The sequence below is a fragment of the Ascidiella aspersa genome, chromosome 6, assembly GCF_963924565.1.
Source record: "Ascidiella aspersa chromosome 6, kaAscAspe10.2, whole genome shotgun sequence".
NCBI classification, from domain to species: domain Eukaryota; kingdom Metazoa; phylum Chordata; class Ascidiacea; order Phlebobranchia; family Ascidiidae; genus Ascidiella; species Ascidiella aspersa.
Window position 1 is genome coordinate 7,862,109 of NC_139452.1, and position 23,426 is coordinate 7,885,534.

The window sequence follows — 23,426 nt, forward strand, 5'->3', positions numbered from 1 at the left end:
TGTTGGACACCCCTGCTTTACAGCGTTGACATAACGTATTTAAATTCGCATCGTTCACGTATAATTAAATACTTTTAAAATGTACGACTTTTAAACGTCATGGAAAAAGGGTTAAAAAATTCCATTTAAATGTTGCCTATTAAAAAAAAAACTAACGTCATAAAAACGCAACGTTGACTTTCTAATAGATGTTCTGACTTACATCTTAAAACGCCTGCTTTAACGTTACCGAAACGTTTATATAGTTTTAGTTTATTTAAAAACTTTATAGTTACATTATATAACGTTCGAACATTAGGTTTAGTTTCGTAAACAAACCAACGTTCGGGAAAAAACAAGATATGACACTTAGCCTACTTTGTTATGTTTCGACGTATTACAACCAATTATTAACGTAGTAAAATGGTGGTATAACGTTTTGTGTTTGCTGGAAAGTAATGTTTGAATTTATAGATTCTCGCACAGAGCGCTCCATCTATAATTGCATGTCCACCGGGTAAAATCAGGAAGGAAATCGATCTGGAAAATGAGTTACAGTTCTGTAATGAAGTGATAAGGTTATAGTGGACCATTGGGGAAAACAAGGTAAAGCATCTTTTAACAACGGAGCAGAATATGTTGTATTATTCACTTGCAGTTCTATTAGTTGTGATAGTGAGAGCATCAGGCATGCTTTTTACCGATGAATGTCGAGAGGGCTCAAACAGTGTAGCGCTGGTTAATGAATAATGTTTGCGCTTAAACATACTCAAGGTGAGCACGTTTCTTAGTAGTGCTTCACGAGTTTAGGCAGCTTTCAACGATACAGTGTTTAAGAGAAACTGTTTTGTGGTGCAGTTATAAACTTTGGTGTGATCGAAATTCGTTTAAATAAATCAGCGACAAAACGCTCTAGAGTCTAGACCAATTAAAGTTTAACTCTCATTTGTTTATCGTGTCATAGCTGATTGCTGTGTTATTGTTGATTATATACTTGTGTGTTTATATAGATTACGTTATAATTAATGATTTGCTAATTTCGCCAGTATTTAGCAGCACATAGTCACGGTTGCTACATTTTCGAAAATGATAGTTTAAGTTTTATGTAAATAGGCAAGGTTTACTTTTTAAATCAACCGCATGGCTCACCAATGTAAATCATCCGACCGGCCACCACTATTACAACTGACCACGAGACCATATATGTTTTATCTAGTAAAACTATAGATATACGTATATGCCTGAACTTTTTGCGCTTTACGCGAGTCTTAAAAGATTTTCACAATATGTCTTGAGGTTTCACTTTATGTGTTGAGGGGTTCTTTTTAGTCTAAAAGCGACGTCGTACCAATACCATAGAAATCTCACAAGTTCGCAATCTTTATCTAAATACATGCATTTTACCGCGATTTGCGCCAAAGTTTTAGGTATTTTCAAAATGAACATCATCAAGGATAACTATTTAAAGTAGACCAAAACTACCTGGTTTTATAAAAATATTTTATTAAGTCTTTCTTATCGTTTAGAGGTGAAAGTTTGTGGCATTTTAACTTGAAACATTGGGAAATCAACACAGTGGTGGTTTTTGGTTTATGCAAATGTTTTACGGCTTTTGTGTGCAGACATACAGGTGTTAGGTCAATGACTTTTACAAATTGTTGTGCCGATCAACTGCGGATAAACCAAACCCCCTTTAAAAAAAGTTTTACGAAGTTTTACCGAATTAGAAAAACTTTCATCGCATTGCGCAAACAATATGACTAGGCCTACAATCAATTTGCAAAAAAAAAAAGAAAAGCATTTTTTAACAACAGATTAACGATTATACTGGTTAAGTAAAACCTGCAGCATCATCATGAAAGTAATTTTGGCCGGAATGCCTAAAACCGGCACAAAGACAATGTATGCGGCGCTAAAACTCCTCGGATATAAAGTTTACGATTTTCTGGAGAACTTTTATTTCCTTGGTGACGATTGGGTGAAGATCATGAGAAAAGGAGCAAAAATAGAAGATTTTAGGCGAATGTTTAAGGATGTGGATGCTGTGACTGATACGAATTGTTGGACGCTTTTCCCGATGCAAAGGTACGTTCTAGGCCTTATAACATTGCATAATACTATTCTGTAAAAAAGGTTTTAAACTCATCTTTCTTTTTAAAATGGAATTTAATATTACAAAGGGTGAAAACAAAATCGGACAGTGTTATCATGAAATAGCAGATCGCTTTCAAATCCCCTTTAGATTATTTTGACGATCCGAGATGAGGAGACTTGGTACAAGAGCCTTATGAAACAGATTGATGATATTAACAAAGACTTGAGGTTCAATGCATTGCAAACCTTCTCTTATTCGGGTTGGAGACTCTTTAAATTCCAAGCAGAAACTAGTAAGTAAAATTAAAACGCATTACAATTAATAATTGCATCTTACATGCTAAAAAGTATAAATTTAAAATAGTGTAATTTCAAAGTTGATATATCTTGCTGAATTCAATTAGTAATCATTGTTTGCAATAGAGTTCTAAAAAGATCGTTTTATCTTAAAAAATTATAACATTTTTAACTTTTTCATCAGCTAAACCATACGGTTGTCGTTCAAAATGGCCTTGGTCAAATATGCGCTTTTATGATGAAGAAGCTTTGAAGCGATTATACAGGAAGCACAATCGCGAAATACTACAGGTTGTTATAGAAAACAAAGTTAAGATCAGTGCTTCTAGAACGGTGTGCACCGACTGGATCACGGATATATTGATTTAGAAGATAAAAACTCCTAATACATTACAGATAACTGTGGTTCCGATTCAGCGTGTTTTCAAATAACAAAAAAGAAAAAAAAAAAAAAAAAAAAAAAGTACCAAAATGTTACCCAAAACTCATAAGTTTATTCATTCATTGGGTTAGCGTTTAGCATTTGAAAATCTCAAACATTGTTACGTAAAGTTTTACATTATTCGCATGAGGATTATTTTGATCGCAACAGCCTAAATGTTTACAGAACGCCCCGAAAGACCAACTCCTTGTCTATGAAGTGAAGCAAGGCTGGAAACCACTCTGCGACTTTTTGGGAGTCGAGGTTCCCGACCGTGAGTTTCCGCACAAGAATAAAGGAGCGAGTTTAATGGAGGATTGGCGAAAAGAAGACAAGATCATGCGTCGCTTGTTGAAAGAGTTTTATTGGACCCTTGCGGTTCTCCTAGTTGTTATGGGAATGGTTTTGTTTAAACTGTTTACTTCGGGTTGATATGCCAACTTTTTGGTTGGTGAACCAAAATATAATAAAATAAACCTCTTTAAAAATCATCGTTGGAAAAAAATATTGTTTTAAAAATTAATATAATGAAATTTTTTAATTAATTAAAAAAAACGGTTAAAAAATTCCAAATCATTAATCTTTACGTTGTAAAATAATCCTTTCACAAACTTCACGTTTTTTTCTGTGTAATGTGGTAGGCCTAATCAAACTTCATAAATTTGTTTCGCATAACAGGCAGACTTTCTGAGATAAAAAGTTAAAATCGTTTTAATATGCATTTTACCAAAATTGTTACACTTGAGGTCAATAAATTTACTGAAGTTTTTTTAATAGTTGTTTTGAAAATATTTACTTGTATCTGACAAAATGGGCTCAAATCCTGTAGTAATAAATGGACTTCACTTTATATGTTTTCATCCTTAGTAACGATTATCACTGGTCAACAAAGTTTCACTTTATTTTAAACTAGATAAGAGTATTTTATTTTAGATTAATTTTTTGTTCTGATTTTGAATATACCTTTATTTTTTTTAAGGACATCACATTTTTAAGATATCATCAAATTTATATTTTTGCAAAAAGCTTTGAAACCAATGCACAGCTATGAAACACGGCCCTTAAAAGCGTCTGACATATATTTTTGTGGTACACATGACTCAGGTCATCACCATGGAGCTTCTATCAGAAGTTGTCAATTGTCCCCCTCTTCTAAAATCCTTGGTGACAAGATTTAATTGCTTAAAATGTAGTTTTTGTTTGTCACTAACTGTACCACGGTTTTCGGTAAAGAAGCTCAATTACAGGTAAGAGTGCAGAAATACATTTTACATGACATACATACGCCATCTATATATGTTAAGCCACGTAGGTCGTCAACACCTACCGGAAAAAAAAGCAATTTTCATTTTCTTAAAAGTTATCACAGAGTCGTTCAGTTTTTAGGTATATTCAACAACATTTTAACCGTATTATATCTTCATTAGAGCAATATACGGTATAAACGAGCTTGCAGAATTAACCACCCAGACCTATCGTTTATCGCATTAGGCTCAAACTTCGTTTTTGCTTTATACAGTGTATCTTTAATTTGAACAAATGGTATTTGCTGTTTTTTTCGCTGGTGATTTGCAATTATTCAATTTCCTATTTCGATAACTATATCTTTTTTATTTTTTGAAATTATGCTTACGGTATACTTCAAAAGTTTACACAAATTTTTTCTAAAATAACCAGCGTATTGTTTGTTTGTCTTTTTGAAAATACAAAAATATCAACTAACCATTTTCATGAGTTTTGTCTCACTCGAAAAAATACCTGATTTATGTTCGATTGTTAGTCAGTAAACCATCAAAAACGTGTAGTTGACGAAGCCAAGACACTAATGCAGAATTTCAATTAACAATAGGTTGTTTAAATCAAAGCATTTCTAATAGGTTAAAATTTTGTGAAAAAATATATTTTTAGGTCAAAATTAGTCAAAATTTTAAACTTTTAGCTCCTAAAAACACAAACAGCAGTTGTAACATTCTAAAATACATCAGAACTGTTAAAAAGCAGTTTAAATTCCGGTAAAAACAACATTTCCCAGTATTGCAATATTATGGCCACCGTGGCTTAGACTTGTTGCTGAATGTATTTTACCTAATAATTGCAAAAAAGCGCCATAATCGCTCAAAAAACTGAAAAAAAGAATTTGGAGAAACATAAAACATAAAAACTTGTATTTCGATCTTCCTCGTTTATATAGCATGCTTCAGAAACTCTTTCATTTCCTCTTTTACAGCCACATCGGTGTATTTGATGATTGGTTGGTTTATTCGCCTAAACTTAGATTGTGTGGTCATGCTATTCAAATACTTGAAACTAGTGTTTAAAAAAAAAACAAACAAAAAAAAAATGATTTTTTTAATGTTCATTTTTCAATATTTAAACTATATACATGTATCAATATAATATTAAAAAATCCTAGTTAATGTTTAGGCTACAGTCCAACAAATGTAGCATACATCATGCTTACATTAAAAATAATCTAAATGACGTAATTTATCAAATAATACTGCGAAGGCATCCCATGATTTTTGGTCGCCAAAATTAAAGTTAAAATTCTTTCCCCAAAATCTTCAGAAAGACCATTTTTCATTGTAAAATCACTATCCTGGCGACAATTTATGCGCGTAACTGCCAAGGGGAGTTTGAAATAAAGAAAAGTGAAATGCAGGATGCTGTGTGGTTAAAAGTTTTGCGGCAGCAAAATTACAAAAATGGCAATGAAAATGTTGTCTTAAAATATAGGTTAGGTCCGGGCACGTCTTGAACATAAAAATAAAGCCTTGATTGTACACATGAAGTGACCGTAAGCATTAAGAAAAATGTTGTTGTCCAACATAAAATAAACACAAATCATACAGGATATGTAATATATCTATTTGGTATGCTATTTAGGTAAATGTTTTACTAGGTTACCTGTAAATTTGATAAGCAGGCGATTTAATTAGAAACATCTTTAACATCCAGCTATACTTCAAACTTCACAGAATAGTCTGTAATTAATAACACTTTTCAGTACCGATGTGTCAGGTATGAAAAGTTTCTATAACTGATTTAACTTTCCACAGATATAATAAAGCTTGTTTCAAACGTTAGATATATAGTGGCAATATTTTCATTAATATCACTAAATTCGTCATATTCAATAAATACTGCATTATTTTTACCTCTAAAATCCTGTAAAAAAGCTAGAAACTAGAAATTAGTCTATTAACAAAAACATATATTTCAGGGTTGCCCTACATTCTAGCTCTTGACGGCCGCATCGACAGTCTTTATTAGTCTCACGGCCTTTAGTAAATTTATTGACCTCAATTGTTACAATTCTGGTGAATTGCATATTAAAACGATTTTAACATTTTATCTAACAAAGTCCGCCTATTATGCAAAACATATTTATGAAGTTTAATTACCACATTACACAAAACAAAACGTGAGGTTTGTGATAGGATTATTTTACAAATTAAAGATTAATAATTTGGAATTTTTAACAGTTTTTTATTTTTAATTAATTCAAACATTTTATAATACTACTTATAACATTAAAATTAAAAAAAAAATTATAATATTACTTATAATACTTTTTTTCAACGTTTATTTTTAAGAGTTTTGTTTGTTTTTCGTTTCGTTCACCAACCTAAAAAGTTAGCAAACCATCCCGAAGTAAACAGTTTAAACAAAACCATTCCCATCACAACTAGGAGAACCGCAAGTGTCCAATAAAACTCTTTCAACAAGCGACGCATGATGATGTCTTCTTTTCGCCAATCGTCAATTAAACTCGCTCCTTTATTCTTATGCGGAAACTCACGATCGGGAACACCGACCCCCAAAAAGTCGCAGAGTGGTTTCCAGCCTTGCTTCACTTCATAAACAAGGAGTTGGTCTTTCGGAGCGTTCTGCAAACATTGAAGCAGTTGTGAACAAAATAATCCTCATGCGAATAATTCTAAATTTTATGTTACAATGTTTGAGACTGGCAAATGTTAAACGCTAACCCAAGAATAAATTAACGTCCTGTCTTTTGGGGAACATTTTGGTACTTGTTGTTTGACAACACGCTAAATCGAAGCATCAAGTAAGTGTAATGTATCAGGAGTTTTTGTCTTCTAAATCTAAATATTAACTGTGATCCAGAACAAGTAATGATTTACTGGACGGTCGTTATAATATTATATGAAAAAACACATACGGAAATCATTTGAATTGGCCCTCGATGGACAAGATATGCACAAAACTAAAATGTATTAGCGAAATTTGTGTGAGTCTAAACCAGTGGTTCTCGAACATTTTTGGCTTTTATTAATAAAATTAGATAATATCGCGGCACACTTCCTATGCTGAACAACTATATAGTACTTAACGATCGTCTAAAATAAGCAAATAGCATAATAGTCTCGGTTGTCTCCCGTGTAGTGCGTATTCAGTCTCACATTTTAGTCTGTTTGCGAAAAGTTAAAATTCAAAATAACGAAAAGTCGCATGCACACTTATGATTACTCGGGCCACTTCTGTGTACACTGTAAGAATCATTGGTCTAAACTTTTCCTATAACAACCTGTAGTATTTCGCGATTGTGCTTCCTGTGTAATCTCTTCAAAGCTTCTTCATCATAAAAGCGTATAGTTGACCAAGGCCATCTTGAACGACAGCCGTATCGTTTAACTGATGAGAAAATTAAAATATTATTATTTCTAAGTTAAAACAATTTTTTTAGAACTTTATCGCAAATAATGATTGACTTATTAAATTCAGCAAGATATATCAATTTTAAAATTACACTATTTTAGTTATACGTTTGAAAATATAGGACTATAAAGGTGCTATTATTTATTGTAATGCGTTTTAACTTTACTTACTAACTTCTGCTTGGAACTTGAATAGTCTCCAACCCGAACAAGAGAAAGTTTGCAATGCAACGTGTCTGAAGTCTTTACTAAATGAACCAATCTGTTTCATCAGGCTATTATACCAAGTCTCCTCATCGCGAATCATCAAAATAATCTAAAGGGGGTGTTAATTTTGTTTTCACCCTTTTCACAATAATTTACATTTTCCAAAGATTAAACAGTTTAAAACAAATAAGTTTAGAAAAGACTACAATTACTTAATGTTATAACACCTGGAACGTACCTTTGCATCTGGAAAAGCTTCCAGCAATTCCTCCCAGTAAAACAAAGCTGGTGCATCCGTTACAGCATCCACATCCTTAAACATTCGCCTAAAATCTTCTATTTTAGCTCCTTCTTGCATAGTTTTCATCCAGTCGTCACCAAGGAAATAAAAGCTTTCCAAAAAATCGTAAACCTCATAACCGAGACGACTCAGCGCCGCATACATGGTCTTTGTACCCGTTTTGGACATTCCAGCAACTATGACCTTCATGATGTGGCATTGATATTGCTGATTGAAGCAATTCCTTTAAGTTACAATTTTCTAGAAAAACAGCTACAATCTAATCTCTAATGAACAAAGGGTTTTTACACGAGGAAAAAACTCAACCTATTATTGCCACAATTAGTGATTTCTCATTGGCCAATTTAAATTAATTTTATCGCACTTTGCTTTATCAGATATTCGACATAAAATGTTGTCATTTTAACGCTGTACCTGCAAGTCCTGCATACATCACAGAATGCAATAACTCATGAAACACACATTGTATTACATTGTACATCAGTGGCAAGACTTTGCAAAACCAAAAATACCAGCAAGTAACCTTAGCCTAACTTAACTGAGAGGGTCCAATGTGTAATGTTTTGACACATTTTTACTCCAAATATTAATCATTAACCTGAGTTATATTTGTTCATCATAGGCCTACGTCAGGAGTCTGCAACCCATTTTGCGCGACTGAGAAACCAAGTTAAAAGCGAAATGGATAGTTAACACTTCCAGGTATCGGCTGAAAAGCGTCGAAGTTTATAACAAAATAGCAGGCACAGTATTGTGTTCAGTTCGTTTTTTCTCCTGCAGGGTTAGAATATCTTCACTGAAAAGAACTTATGAAATGAGGTTTAATGGTGTCACCCAAGATACATAAATTAGATGTCAGATAATTCGTAATTTAGATGTCAGATCTTTCGTAATTTAAAGTCGGAATGGGGACTCGAGTTAAGACTATATAGGTAAAACTACCCGAGTCCGACTGTGTGCAGTACCAAATTTGGAAAATGATAACTGTAAATTGTTAGATGGAATAGCATATTGTGGCATATTTTCCATGACCCCTATGAGTGGATTGCTAAATATCCATCATATTTACGTAAATCGGTGAAATATAGGTGGTACAGTCTGAGCCGGTCTCGTGACTCGATGAAATTGCACACTTTTACCGTAGTCGGGGTTGTTTTTAACCGACCCCGGAGGTTGCCAGTGCACAACCCAACATAGAAACATGTTTAGCACGCGAGTTGTTGGTTTATTCACAATATTTATAAACTGGCACACTGCATACGAAAGGTTGCCGACTTTTGGCCTACGTGAACCCGCTTTTGCTTATCGTGCAGGTCTAGAAATTTCCGTCGTTGTAAAAATGATATGATTAACAGTTGTTATACTCTGTTGCCTTTAACGTGGTACCAAACATTTTGCAATTTGTCCAACTCGCGCATTTTCGGTGAAATAAAGTAATTGATGCTACGCTTTTTATTGGATTGAGCAAAGTGTCCTAGCCTATTCCTCTTTTAGGAGGATTTGTCCTCTTTTCTCAAGAAAACTGAATGGTCCTCCGAGGACGCTCCATAATGTCCAAATGTCTTCTTTTTTCGCATTTTGAGTTACTTACTTATACTTTTAACAAGACGTTTAGGCGAGACGTTCAAAATACACTGTAGCCATGTAACATGCTAAATTGCTGGTTTAAAACAGGTTTTCCAACAAATTGCCCTACCAGCCCTACCTTCCTAATTGTTATTGCAAACATTGCGCCAGAAAAATGGCAACAGAACCTCAAATCTAAAAAGCCCATTAATAAAGCAAAAGTATGAGTTCATAGGCCTAGCATTTACCTTCAGTGTTACTGTATGGTAGCGGTAGGCTATGTTCTTATTTCTTACAGAAGCTCGTCTAGTTAGTCTATAGCAGCGGTTCTTAACCGGGGCGCCAAGCAATTCTAGCGGGGGCGCAAGGTACAGGAAAATTACCATTGGGGGGCGCGGCTGAAAAAGGGTTAAGAACCACCGTTTCAGCCGCCTGGTTTATAGCATACAGGTGATTTTCAGGAGATGCTTTCATTTTTCTTTATTATTCTTTAAATATAGACAACCATAAAGCAAACTAAGCTATAAATTTTAATGCCGAAGAGGAAAACTGTTTACTGATGAGCTACGCCATAGGTATCGTTGGTTCAGAAAAGGACGTATTGATTTCGCTGCTGAATGCATTTCTTGTGGATATGGCACGTTTTTCTCAAACGTAACAATTCTTCTTTCGTTTTACTTGCAGGCAAAATATGTCCTCTTTTTGGGTGCTGAAAATATGGTAGCCCTAACCTAACCATCTCAACGAATATAACATATTCTGTTGAACCAAAGCGGAGTGGATTTTTGACAAACCAAGTGCTTAGCGGTACATGTTAGCTAAAGTGCTTCGTGAATCAACCAGTTTCCTATAGTGCCATATTAAAATTCGAAATAGGCCACAAATAAATAAATTGTTTAAAATAGCATAACAAAATTTATTTCTTGTTTAGGTGTCAATTTAGGTGTTTACTTTTTACTGTGTTGCTAAACACGTAACAATGGCAACGTTAAAAGCGACTCCAAGTTATGTTTTTGAAATTAGCCCAAGCACAAATGGACGAAGACAGGTAGTAACAAATATTTGACTACACTTTAGGCGTTTTTAGGCTTAATAAGAATTATAAAATTACCTCATTTTATTCATTTATGTCCACGTATGCATCCTTTTTTCCCCTTGTTTTACGCTTTGTGTTTCAAGCTGTATTTTTATACTTTTCCGACATGGGTAGATCAAAGGGTGAAGGGGTACAAAGCCATGCTCCCTTAACAATATATTATGTTTATATAAGGAAGGGAACATTTCGTCGCTTCACGAGAATCTTTTAATTATTGCATTTAAGTTAATTTTTTTATGTGCAAAAAAGTTTTTATGTACATGAATGATGCAAAGACAGAAGGATAGGTGACGCATTAGGCACATAAAAGACATCCACATATTACTCGCATTCATAGATTCATTGTATGGAGGCATGTCCTGATTGCCTCCCTGGACCCGCCCCTGTTGGTGACCAAGTTTATACAAACTCACTGTTGTAGCTTCACAACAGACTATACTCCCTGTAATTTAGCGAGGCAAACACATTCTCTACACATTGATCCACTCTACGTGACTACTTAATAAATTACTGTATTTGAAATGTGACTTGCGAACTGAATCATTTTCTAAAAAAGTCACACCACGATGCTACAACGCAGAATAAAGTTAGGTTACTTTGTTAATTAAAGCGTTTACGACAGCAGCAATTATTTTACATCACCATAATAACGTAAGTATATAGGACAAGTTGTAAGATGTTTAGTAACAGGTTTAAGGCGATAAAGCATCACAACCGTTGAATATAATAATGTATGTTCAAACTGGGCAACTCTGGGAATTTTGTCTGTTCGCTTATGATAGCCAAAACACGAGTTCACGTTCGATGAAAAACTCTAGCTTGGGTTAATGATTAACATTTGCTCTTTAAATGCGGTACACATTGGACATTGAAGTTTGACGGCATATACTTGCTGACATGTTCATTTTCGCAAAATCGTGCCATCGATGTACATGGTTGCTTATTGCGCCCTATGCAGGTACAGATTTAATATGACGTTTTAGGGAAAAAAAGAATTGGTAAAGCGGAGTGCGACGAAATTAATTTAAATCAATTGTGACTGTAGGTAGAGTCTAAATCTCATGTAAAAACCTTGTGTTGTTTGCAGTAGATGGTGGAGGCGTTTTTATACTAAACTGTAACCCGAAATATTGCAGCATTTAGCAGTATAAATAGCATCACCATGAAGGTCATAGTTGCTGGAATGCCCAAAACAGGCACAAAGACAATGTATGCGGCGCTAAGTCGTCTAGGTTATGAGGTTTACGATTTTTTGGAAAGCTTTTATTTCCTTGGTGACGACTGGATGAAAATTATGCAAGAAGGAGCAAAAATAGAAGATTTCAGGCGAATGTTTAAGGACGTGGATGCTGTGACGGATATTCCATCTTTATTTTACTGGGAAGAATTGCTGGAAGCTTTTCCCGATGCAAAGGTAAGGCGTTACAATATTCAGTAATTTTAGTCTTTTCTAAAGATTTTTTGTTTGAACTGATATTTTGTTTTAAAATTTTTGAAATGTAATATTACAAGGATGAAAACCAAAGCCGAAAGTGCTCTCTGGAAATAGCAAATAGCATATCGCCTCTTAAATCCACCTTTAGATTATTTTGACGATTCGAGATGAGGATACTTGGTACAATAGTCTTATGAAACAAATTGATGAATTTGGCAAAGACTTCGGATACATTTCATTGCAAACTTTCTCGTATTCGGGTTGGAGACTCTTCACTTTTCAAGAAGAAATTGGCAAGTAAAACAGAAATTGTAAAATTTTAAAACGTTATACAAAATGTTCATCTTTAGTGATATCATACGCAAAAGTAGAGCTCAAACTGATTTCAGGTGCTTTAAATTAGTTTAATTTAAAATTTAATTTATCTTGCTAAATTTAACTATTAAATCATAATTTGCTATCAAGTTCTTAAATAATATCTTATTTAAAAAAAAGTAAATATTTTTAACTTTCTCATCAGTTAAACGATTCGGCAGTCGTTCAAAATGGCCTTGGTCAACTCCACGCTTTTATGATGAAGAAGCTTTGAAGCGATTATACAGGAAGCACAATCGCGAAATATTGCAGGTTGTTATGGGAAACAGAGTTTAGATCAGTGCTTCTCGAACTGTGTGAACCGACGTGCGCCGAAAGATTGGTCAGTAGGCTTGTGGCTTTGTTAAACAGTCTGACATGTGATACGGAACACTCACTATACGTGAGACAGGTTATTGTATATTCGCTTGTTTCCTTGTCTTGTATTAGAGACCGTATAATATTGTTAATGAGCAGAGGAAGTATGCCGCGTGATATTATTTGATTTTAGTGTTAAAATACTGTTCGTGAACCACTGGTTAAGACTCACTCAAATCTCGCTAATGTATTTTAGTTTTGTGCATATCTTGTCCAGTGAGTGTCAATTCAAGTGTTTTCCCCATATGTTTGTTTTGAAAAATATTTTACTTGCCGTTCAGTTATAAAAGAAATAACTGCTTGAGTAAAATTCTTCATAAATATAGTTTTTTGTGGTTTTGTTTCAGTCTATTTTTAAGTGACAAAAAGGCTTTAAAAATTTTACTTGAAAACTCAAAAGTGAATTGATTCACGGAGTAAGCGTTTTAATTATTGGAAATCTCCAACAGTGTAACCTAAAATTTTGAATTATTGGCCCGAGGATTATTTTGATCGCAACAGCTACAATGTTTACAGAACGCTCCGAAAAACCGGCTCCTTGTCTATGAAGTGAAGCAAGGCTGGAAACCACTCTGCGACTTTTTTGGGGTCGAGGTTCCCGATCGTGAGTTTCCGCACAAGAATAAAGGAGCGAGTTTAATTGACGATTGGCGAAAAGAACACGAAATCATGCGCAGCCTGTTGAAAGAGTTTTATTTGACCCTTGCGATTCTTCTAGTTGTGATCGGAATTGTTTTGTTCAAACTGTTTACTTCGGAATTGTTTGCCAACATTCTTGGTTGATGAACCAAAAGAAAAAAATCTTTGAAAATATTTCTTTAAATACAAAAAAAGATAATAATTATTTTGAAAAGTAATCTTAAAACTTTTTTGAACTAAATAGAAAAATAGAAATAAAGTTTTAAATTATTTAATAGGCAGACTTTCCCAGGCTAAATGTTGAAATCATGTAAAATTGCAACTTACCACTGATGTAACAATTGGGATCAATAAATTTACTGAAGTCTATTCAACTACCTGTTTTTGAAATATTCACTTGTTTGGGGCAAAATTAATTCAACTTCTGTAGTAATATATATGGACTTCACTCCAGAAGTTTCATCCCTAAAATGTTTGATACTACGCTATAGGCGAATAGTGTATTCCTGTAGCACTAGCTAATATGTACCGCTATGCACTGTTTGCAAAAAACACCCGGCGGTGGCTTAACATAATATACTACCGGTATATTAATTGAGAAGCAACAGATTGGTGGCTAGGTAATTTTGCTCAATCAAACAAAGAAAGCGTAACATCAATTACTTACGTCACCGGATACATGCAAGTTGGACGAATTGCAAAATATTTGGTACCAGGTTAAAGGCGACAAAGCAACGCAACTGTTAATCATATCGTTTTAAGGCTGGACATCGCCGGAAATTTTGTCTAGTTGTGCACGATAAGAAAAAACGGGTTCACGTAGGCCTACGATGGACAAGTATAGCTCAGGTTAATGATTAATATTTGGAATTGAAACGAGTCAAACATAAAACGTGGGATCCTATTAGTTAAGTTTGGCCCAGGATAATTACTGGTATTTTAGTTTTTGCACCGATAGTATTGCCACCGATGTGCATTGTAATATTATGTGTGTTTCATGATTTTTTGCATTCTGTGATGTATGCAGGTACAGCATTAAAATGACATCGTTTTGTGCCAAATATTTGCGAAAGCTAAGTGTGATTAAATTAAATTATATAGACCAGTTAGAAATCACTTGTGACTATAGCTTTAGTTTAGCTCTCGTGGAAAAACCCTTTGTTAATCAGACGGTGACTCCGTTTGTTTAGTAAACTGTAACTCGAAAAAAAAACTTCTCTATTTAGAAGTATCTCTAGCACCACCATGAAGGTCATAGTTGCTGGAATGCCCAAAACAGGCACATAGACCATGTATGCGGCGCTTAGTCGTCTAGGTTATGAGGTTAACGACACTTTGGAAAGTTTTTATTTCCTTGGTGACGATTGGGTAAAGATCATAAAAGAGGGAGCAGAAATAGAAGATTTAAGACGAATGTACAAGGACGTGGATGCTGTGACGGATGCTCCAGCTTTGTTTTACTGGGAGGAATTGTTGGAAGCTTTTCCCGATGTAAAGGTACGTTCCAGGTTTTATAACATTTCGTAATTTTTGTCTGTTCTAAACATTTTCGTTTTGAACTCTTCTTTTTTTTAAAGGAATTTAATATTACAAGCGTGAACACAAAATCCGCAAAAGCAAAATCGCTTCTTGAATCCACTTTAGATTATTTTGACGATTCGCGATGAAGAGGCTTGGTACAATAGCCTTATGAAACAGATTGATGCAATGAGCAAAGACTGGGGATACATTGCACTGCAAACATTCTTTTATTCGGGATGGAGACTCTTCAAATTTCTAGGAGAAGTTGGTAAGTAAAGTTAAACGCATTAAAATAAAAATTGCATTTTTAGTTCTATTATACTTTAAAGTCGAACTTTAAAATAGTGAAATTTAAAAATTGATTTATGTTGTTGATTTTAATAAGTTCAGCATAATTTGCAGTACAATTCTGAAAAGATTGTTTTAACTAAAACAAAAATATAGATATTTTTATTTAAACTTTCTCATCAGCTAAAAGATACGGTTGTCGTTCAAAATGGCCTTGGTCAACTATACGCTTTTATGATGAAGTAGCTTTGAAGCGATTACACAGGAAACACAATCGCGAAATATTACAGGTTGTTATAGGAAACAGAGTAAAGACCAGTGATTGTATAACTGTGTGCACCGTCGTGCCTCGAGAGATTAATAAGTGGGCGTGGAACTCTTTTTATTTTGAAATATAACTTTTCGCAAACTGACTTACATGTGATGTGAGACTTTATGCAAACTATAAGTTAGATAACTGATGCTATTTTGTTAGTCGTCTATTTCCTTGTATTGTATTACAGACCATTTTTCAAGTTATTATATCCGTGCCGCGATATTATTCAATTTTCTTATTAAAAGCCACAAATGTTCGAGAACCACTGGTTTAGACTCACACAAACCTTGCTAAAACATTTTATTTTTGTGCATATCTTGTCTATTCAGTGTCAATTAAAGTGTTTTCCAATATGTGTTTTTTACCATAATAGGCTATGGTATTAATAGGCCAACCTTCCAGTTATGAAAGGAATCATTGCTTGTATTACATCACAGAAAATATTTAGATTAGCAAGGCGGAATTTTTTTGATTTCGTTTTAGGCAATTTTAAAGTAACAAAGTACCCACAAAGCTTTAATTTTACTTCAAAACTTGGCAATTATTTTATTCACGTTTATTTTGGATTATTCACATGAGAATTAGCCTTCGCTACGCTCTTCGCAACAGTTATTTGTTTACAGAACGCCCCAAAAGACCAACACCTTGTCTATGAAGTGAAGCAAGGCTGGAAACCACTCTGCGACTTTTTGGGGGTCGAGGTTCCCGATCGTGAGTTTCCGCACAAGAACAAAGGAGCGAGCTTAATGGAAGAATGGCGAAAAGAAGACATCGTCATGCGTAGCTTGTTGAAAGAATTTTATTGGACACTTGCGGTTCTCCTAGTTATTATTGGAATTGTTTTGTTCAAAATATTTACTTCGCGATGGTTTGCTAACTTTTTAGGTTGATGAACGAAACGAAAAACAAACAAAACTCTTTAAAAATTATCGTTGAAAAAAAAATGTTTTAAAAAGTAGTATTATAAAATTTCTGAATTAATTAAAAATAAAAAAAACTGTTAAAAATTCCGAATTATTAATCTTTAACTCTTTAAAATAAGCCTATCACAAACTTCACGTTTTGTTTTGTGTAATGTGGTAATTAAACTTCATAAATTTGTTTCGCATAATAGGCAGACTTTCTTAGATAAAATGTTAAAATCGTTTTAATATGCATTTCACCAGAATTAACTTTTTTAGTTGGTGAACCAAATAAAAACAAAAAAAAACTTTTTAAAAAATCATCATTAAAACGTTTTCATAGCATGACACTTTTATTTTTGTTCGCTGATATATTCCGTCTTTTATGATAAATGTTAAAAAAAATAAAATGAATAGGTTTTATTTTATTTGTGTCCAATGTGTCACGTCTCCTTGTAAATTAAAAGATTTTCTAATTTCAACCAAACATACGCATTATTTTTCTGCTATTTGATTACAATTTGACCCAATTTAAATACCATGAAACATTTAGGTTCATCCCTGATGAAGAGTAACAAACCGCTTGAAAGCTCGTTTTTATGACAAAATTATTATTGGAAATTTATAACGGACCGCCGAGATCTTCCTGGGTTTGGCTTGGCCCGCGACCAGGAAAAGGTCGCTAAGCCCTGGCTTAACCCTTAGTTGATATATTACCTATTTATCATGCGTTCAAGCTACTTTACGCATGAATATGCACTTTATTGTACATTGTGCAAAACTATGCTCGCATATCTGTCTCGCAGGTGGGCTGCATTGAAACTATGTCGCATGCGGCCCGTCGGCAATATGTTGTGCAGGTATCAGCAATCTGTACAATCATATGGTAGTGTATTGCTTCGCAAATACGATGTAGACCTACCGCGGTTTGTCTTGAAGTTAAGGTGTCAGAAAACTTGCATAAATGTGTATATGCACTCTGTAAAATGAAGGCTAAAGGATACTCCAAGCGAAACAAGATACCTTGATATGCAGGATGTCTTCAGCTATATTTGATGAAAATTCGACCATGCCAACTAAGTTTTGCAATACTATATTACCAGCACTATCGATAAAAAAGCAGCTATCTAAAATAACTGATAAATAAAACAAAACGAGTTGTAAACAATGGTAGAAAAATAATTTAACGTTGTTTATCTAAATGTGGTCATGGTAATGTTGCAAAGGACTTCCTTCGTGTTACTTTCTAAGGAAATCTAAACAGCCAAAAAATAAAAATGACTTTATTTAGACAGTTAAGTTTTTCATATTTCCCAGGTAAAGTCAATTCAACATGAATAGTTCTGTTAAAACGCATTCGAGTTCAATGCTAAAAAACCCAAATCGACAAGATTCTAATACAGTTTTGCGTTTAGCTGAGCTCTCCCTGACTCTATTTACTGTTTAATATTTGCACACCAAGCAAATTCAATGCGTCAGACGGAACACCCCAAACACTTCGAATGGATGTTGGCAGTTGAACTTACTCGCTGACTGATAAGTTTCCCTACATAATATAAACCACAAGGCGCGTTGCTAAATGATGTCGTGCACGTCATTGCAGAGTGGTTCACGCAGATGCTTGACTATATAGAGAAGCGTTTTCCGCTTGAACTTAACTCAAGCGAAGTGTGACCAACTTTCGACTAGCTCGCGTTTGACTCTTATTTTAGAACTATAGTTGTGTTCTTAGCTGGTTGCTGCCTTAACGATTATAACACTTGTAATTCAGTAGGTGTAGTTTAACGTTATTAACTCTGGTTAGTTCTTTAATATCAGCCACATCATGAAGGTCATAGTTGCTGGCATGTCCAAAACCGGCACAAAGACAATGTATGCGGCGCTGAATCGTCTCGGTTATGAGGTTTACGATTTCATGGAGAACTTTCATTACCTCGGTGACGATTGGGTGCGGATCATAAAGGAAGGAGCAAGAGTTGCAGATTTTAGACGAATGTACAAGAATGTGGATGCTGTAACGGACCTTCCCGGCTATTTCTACTGGGAAGAGATTCTGGAAGCGTTTCCGGATGCGAAGGTATACTGAAGCAACCCATTAAAAGCAATAAATCTTTATTTAAAAGTAATTCTGTAAAGCTAAAGCGGTTTGAACACGCAAACAGTAACAATCACTCAAGTTTGGGCTAAATAGCCGTGACAATATTTGCAGGACATAACTTTACTTTTGATAATGGATTGACAGCGAAGCGGTTGTATTATGCAGGTTATTCTGATGAATCGCGATGAAAATTCTTGGTACAATAGCGTCCTCAAGCAATCTGCTACTCTTAGCAACGACCTGCTATTCATTGCATTAATGTGCTTCTCCTATTCGGGTTTGAAGCTCTTCAAGTACAGATCAGCAACGTGTAAGTAAAACCACAGCATAGAAACAAAAGTTTACAAGTGGAATATAGCGGCGGTTTGTCAGGATACAATTTGTCAAAAATGTTATAGGCCTAAAGGCGCTATTGATGCTTTTATTATTACTTGTTGTGTTACACATGTCGATAGGAACAAGAAATAATATGTGAAAACAGCAAACCATTTTTAATTTGTAAATTTATTTTTAGGTTAAATTTGTATAAAATTATCAAGTGAGCATAGATTTTGTATGGTCAATAAACATTTCTTGATTTTGATGCAAACCGATCGCATTTGTTTCGAGTGTAATTCTACTTATAAGGTAAAAATTTTCGCGACATAACTTGATGGCATTTTGATTCTGTGTCTTGAAAATAGTTGGTCTCTTCAGTTGTCGTGGAAAATGGCCTTGGTCAACTATCCGCATGTATGACGAAGAAGCTTTGAAGCGAATGTACCGAAATCACAACCGTGAAGTATTGCAGGTAAAATTACACCGTATGCTCTGTAAAACAACGTTAAACTAATCCGGTCTTTAAAGCCTTAAAATCATACAAAGTAAAGGGATTTAAACTTCACTTACACTATCGGTAGCACAACTTCAAAAGTGATAAATATATTTTGTCGATAGACTATGGTTAATCTTGAACTTAATTTTGACTTAACCCTTGAGAGGATTTAACTATAAAATATTGAGGCGCAATTTATTTACTGGTTGTGTTTTTATGATTTCATTAAAAAACTGTTCCTCTACAGAACGCTCCGAAAGACCAGCTGCTTGTCTATGAAGTAAAGCAAGGTTGGAAACCACTCTGCGACTTTTTGGGGGTCGAGGTTCCCGATCGTGAGTTCCCGTTCAAGAATAAAGGAGCGAGCGTGATGGATGACTTGCGAAGAGAAGACAAGATCATGCAGGACTTAATGACTGAGCTCAAATGGTCTCTTGTGGTTCTTCTGGTTTTGTTTGGGATGGTATTATTCATGTTGTTCAATTCGGGATGGTATGCTAATTTGTTTGGATAGTATACGGAGAAATCCCATCTTAACCTTTGTAGCAGAGGCGTAGCGAGAGTATTTTGCGCCCGGGGGCAAACTATAAATTTGACGCCCCCTCCTCCATGTTTTATCGCATTTTTTTATTGAATTAACATAATATACCGTACTTTATACGGAAAACAGTTAAGAAGCGTTTTGGTTATACAAACTACACGTATGACACACATAGTCACTGTCAAACATGAATGACTAACAACTATAGATTATTTTTCTTGATTTCATTGTCGCAAACTGGTTAATAACGTCATCTGTTGTTTCCAATGTTTCTCTTTCAACTCTAAAAATAGCAAAATCTTTAAGACAATCCTGTCCCATTGATGCACGACGTTGCACGCAGATACGACAAAATCAGTTTCAATTTGCTGAACGATCGACCGCTCACAACTTGCAATTGAAACTGCTATTGTTAACACAATTTGTAGTGAAGATCGCATATTTGGAAATACGTCATCATCATAAAAGGAGTTTCTGGTAGATCTTCAGTTCGGTTACAAACTCGGTTTTTTGTCCAACTTAACGATTAAAACTTCTAAATAGTTCACGTTTATTTTCTTGTTTTTTCCTGTTTTGTTGACAGTTATGTTTAGCACAAAGTCTCTCTGAGTACCATCATGTTTTTCGAAGAAAAACGGTCCTATGTAAATTATAGTTTGGCTAACCTATAAGATAAACGATAAAAGTTATCCCTTTTCCAACTATTTTATACATGATAACAGGCTAGAAACACGGAGACACGAACACTTTTTTAGCTGATTTAACCAAATGAACAGAACTTTTTCGCGCTACGTGCGACCAACGATACATTTTACTTTTTTTATATTTTCTAATTAACATGTAATTCCAAAATACCTAATGGCTTTTCGTAGGGGCGCGCGGTTTAATAAAGGTTAAGAACACCAAGCTAGACAAAACCAGCTGCAGGCAGAATCATCAGTATCTTGGCTGCTGTGATGGCTTGTAACAGCATCAGTCTTGGTGTGGGTTGCGTATCAGATCCAGATGACGTCTGCCACAGCCGCTGGTGCGATCTTGCTTGTGATCGTTTTTTGCCCTTTTTGTGAAAAATTTGTAAACCTGATTTTGGCGCCCCTCTACCTTGGCGCCCGGGGACATATGTACCCCCCCGCACCCCCCTAGCTACGCCTCTGCTTTGTAGAAAAGCTTATGCCAAACTGATATGGTGCTGGGTGGTCGGTTGTATTATGTTGATTACGAATATTCAGATATATGTATGTATTTATCATAATTATAAACCTCAGACATATTATGACTCACACCGCTAAGCCCTGCACATATGGCACATGTCTGCGTTTCAATGTGATAACCTAAAAGGTGTATATACGTAGCCACTAAATACCAGAAGAGTATATGCTGCTTCTATACATTTCTTTGCTAGCGTGAAACCATACACAAGAACGTTCCTTAAAAAAACTGCGTACTGCTTTTTACGTTTTTCGACATCCAATATAGGTTTACCATATGAGTTACTTGTCGGTCTACTATACAGCTAAACCCAGATTTTTTTCAACGGCCCTTAGCCGAGTTATATTCGAATCCTATAATAATTGTTGTGCTAATTTAGGCGACCTTTATGTCTTTGAGATTCATTTTCATGCTACATTACAGATCCGTGCATAGTGTACCTAAATCTAATCGTCATAATAAAAAATGGCTTTGTTGTCAAAGTCGCAATAAAAATTCTCAGATGTACCCACGGGCCCTGGCGGCCCTGTAAAAGTGATCATGGCTTTGTCCAAAGCGCTAACGGTGGTCTGGGCCGCAGTCTTGCCAATTATTTGTTCAGAAAGCGAAACATTTTTGCATTTAAAAAAGGCAAAAAAAGTTCTGGACCAGCCATGGCCACGTTCTCCCTGGATCCGGCATTAGCATACTGTTTGGTTATACGGCATCTTTCTGGGGCAAACAGTTACAGAAATCATTTTGTTTGCTTTGGTATTAAACTTTTATTTTACAAGCAGGAGGACAGTGATAAATAAAAACATAAAATTAAGTTTATATTTTGTTACAACTAATAAGAAGCAGTTCGGTTTAGCCAAACTTATTGACAATAAGTTATCAAAGTCGGTCTGTTTTAATAACTTATATGACGGTGTTATTGCTGTTTAGAGTATTAAGTAGTTTTTCAATTGCATAGTCCTTTTCATAAACAATTTAAACATCCAACGTATTTCTTATTCTTGCAGCGTTGTAGACAAATAATTTAAAAGTCCCAGTCAATTGTTTTGTAAAATAACTTAAGTATAAGTTAAGTCCTTTTAAATAAATACCAAGTCAAGTCATTCTGCCCAGACGATTTAAGTCAAGCCATTTAAAAACAGTGTCTTAAGTTTGTCATTGACTAAGTTATTACGAGAACATTGCTGGTCTCTGGTAGAATTTTTTTCAAAGAACTATACTTTCACAAAATGCTTTTAAAGACCAACTCCTTGTCTATGAAGTGAAGCGAGACCGCTCTGCGAAAGTTTGTACACACACCGCTACACTAAAATCGTGCTTTGCGAAAACAATTTCTTCCGAAGTTGGTGAACCGAAAAAGTTCGGTGAAGTGTCGTGCACAATGGTAGCGATTACTGCTCTATATTGAACTTATATTGAACTTGATAAACAGGCTTTTTGGAGGTCGAATCGACGCTGTTGAGATTATATAACTCAAGTTTTATGTGTAGTTAACCTTACATTATCGTTTTGTGAAACTTGTTCTTGACTAAACTAATATTACAGCAAACATTTGAAAGCTAAATGTTTACTGGCCTACAGTTCAATATTAAAGAATAAGTTATGCAAAAATACCACATAACATAGTAAAAGTTTGATAAACATAGAAGCAGAAAATGGATATCCAATTATTTAAATATATTATTTATATTGACCATTTATAAATATAATTGCAAAGTTCGCTCACAACACATCACTTACAATTAAATGGCGAAAGAAAATTATTTAACAATATTTATCATAACAAAAATAACTCATATACGTCAGTCTTTTAGCCATTGTAATGCGTCGTTGCCATCTTTATATGTTACGTAAGGGGGCTTATGGGATGACATGGTGTTGTGAGGTTTGTGTTAAATTCATGAGATTGTTTATTCGACTAGATTAGAATTAGATGAGCGTTCCAGTACGATGCCTCTTGTTTGACTCCAATACGAGTGCCTGTCTTTACTCAAAAAACTCATAAAAAAGACTCAGCACAAGTTAATATAAGTCTGATTGATAGCCTTCTTCCAAAGGACCTTGATCCTTGCTGCAAATATATAAACTACCCAATTGCTAGGACAATTTTAATAGGTGTTATTATGTGAACTAATTAAACTTCGTAACAACAAGAAGAAGGTTAAAACATTTAGTTTTTCTAGTTACCGTTATCTGCCCTAATTTATTTCTGGAACACCAGCTCATTGAAAATAACACACAGGAAAAACCGGTCAAGTACATCTAAGCAAAGACAACCTTTTGCGTAGTTCACTGAA

The 23,426-nt window shown here is 34.7% G+C and overlaps 3 protein-coding genes and 2 pseudogenes across 3 annotated transcripts; 4 read left to right on the plus strand and 1 right to left on the minus strand.

The window, feature by feature from the left end:
* Positions 1-1,834: 1,834 nt before the first annotated feature.
* Positions 1,835-3,223, plus strand: LOC146139460 (uncharacterized; annotated as a pseudogene).
* Positions 3,224-6,411: 3,188 nt separating this feature from the next.
* LOC146139461 (uncharacterized) lies at positions 6,412-8,167 on the minus strand. The gene is made up of 3 exons (XM_083392455.1): positions 7,916-8,167; positions 7,646-7,786; positions 6,412-6,681 (listed from the first exon to the last, which is right to left on the minus strand). The coding sequence occupies exons 1-3, from the start codon at positions 8,165-8,167 to the stop codon at positions 6,412-6,414; spliced, it is 663 nt and encodes a 220-aa protein (XP_083248581.1).
* Positions 8,168-11,802: 3,635 nt separating this feature from the next.
* Positions 11,803-13,590, plus strand: LOC146139462 (uncharacterized). The gene is made up of 4 exons (XM_083392456.1): positions 11,803-12,054; positions 12,224-12,368; positions 12,596-12,702; positions 13,324-13,590. The coding sequence occupies exons 1-4, from the start codon at positions 11,803-11,805 to the stop codon at positions 13,588-13,590; spliced, it is 771 nt and encodes a 256-aa protein (XP_083248582.1).
* Positions 13,591-14,691: 1,101 nt separating this feature from the next.
* Positions 14,692-17,076, plus strand: LOC146139463 (uncharacterized; annotated as a pseudogene).
* Positions 17,077-18,203: 1,127 nt separating this feature from the next.
* On the plus strand, positions 18,204-21,582 carry LOC146139464 (uncharacterized). The gene is made up of 4 exons (XM_083391377.1): positions 18,204-18,550; positions 18,737-18,881; positions 19,255-19,361; positions 19,633-21,582. Exons 1-4 carry the CDS (start codon positions 18,299-18,301, stop codon positions 19,897-19,899), a joined length of 771 nt encoding a protein of 256 aa, XP_083247503.1. The 5' UTR covers positions 18,204-18,298; the 3' UTR covers positions 19,900-21,582.
* Positions 21,583-23,426: the final 1,844 nt, after the last annotated feature.

Bases quoted from the DNA above. Each gene is read 5' to 3' on its own strand.
- LOC146139464 (XM_083391377.1), top strand. From the start codon at position 18,299: ATGAAGGTCATAGTTGCTGGCATGTCCAAAACCGGCACAAAGACAATG. The intron at 18,551-18,736 runs GTATACTGAAGC...TGTATTATGCAG, and splicing joins AAGCGTTTCCGGATGCGAAG to GTTATTCTGATGAATCGCGA. The intron at 19,362-19,632 runs GTAAAATTACAC...GTTCCTCTACAG, and splicing joins ACAACCGTGAAGTATTGCAG to AACGCTCCGAAAGACCAGCT.
- LOC146139462 (XM_083392456.1), top strand. From the start codon at position 11,803: ATGAAGGTCATAGTTGCTGGAATGCCCAAAACAGGCACAAAGACAATG. The intron at 12,369-12,595 runs GCAAGTAAAACA...CTTTCTCATCAG, and splicing joins CACTTTTCAAGAAGAAATTG to TTAAACGATTCGGCAGTCGT. The intron at 12,703-13,323 runs GTTGTTATGGGA...CAATGTTTACAG, and splicing joins ACAATCGCGAAATATTGCAG to AACGCTCCGAAAAACCGGCT.
- LOC146139461 (XM_083392455.1), bottom strand. From the start codon at position 8,167: ATGAAGGTCATAGTTGCTGGAATGTCCAAAACGGGTACAAAGACCATG. The intron at 7,787-7,915 runs GTACGTTCCAGG...CACCCCCTTTAG, and splicing joins AAGCTTTTCCAGATGCAAAG to ATTATTTTGATGATTCGCGA. The intron at 6,682-7,645 runs GTTAGTAAGTAA...CAATGTTTGCAG, and splicing joins TATTCAAGTTCCAAGCAGAA to AACGCTCCGAAAGACCAACT.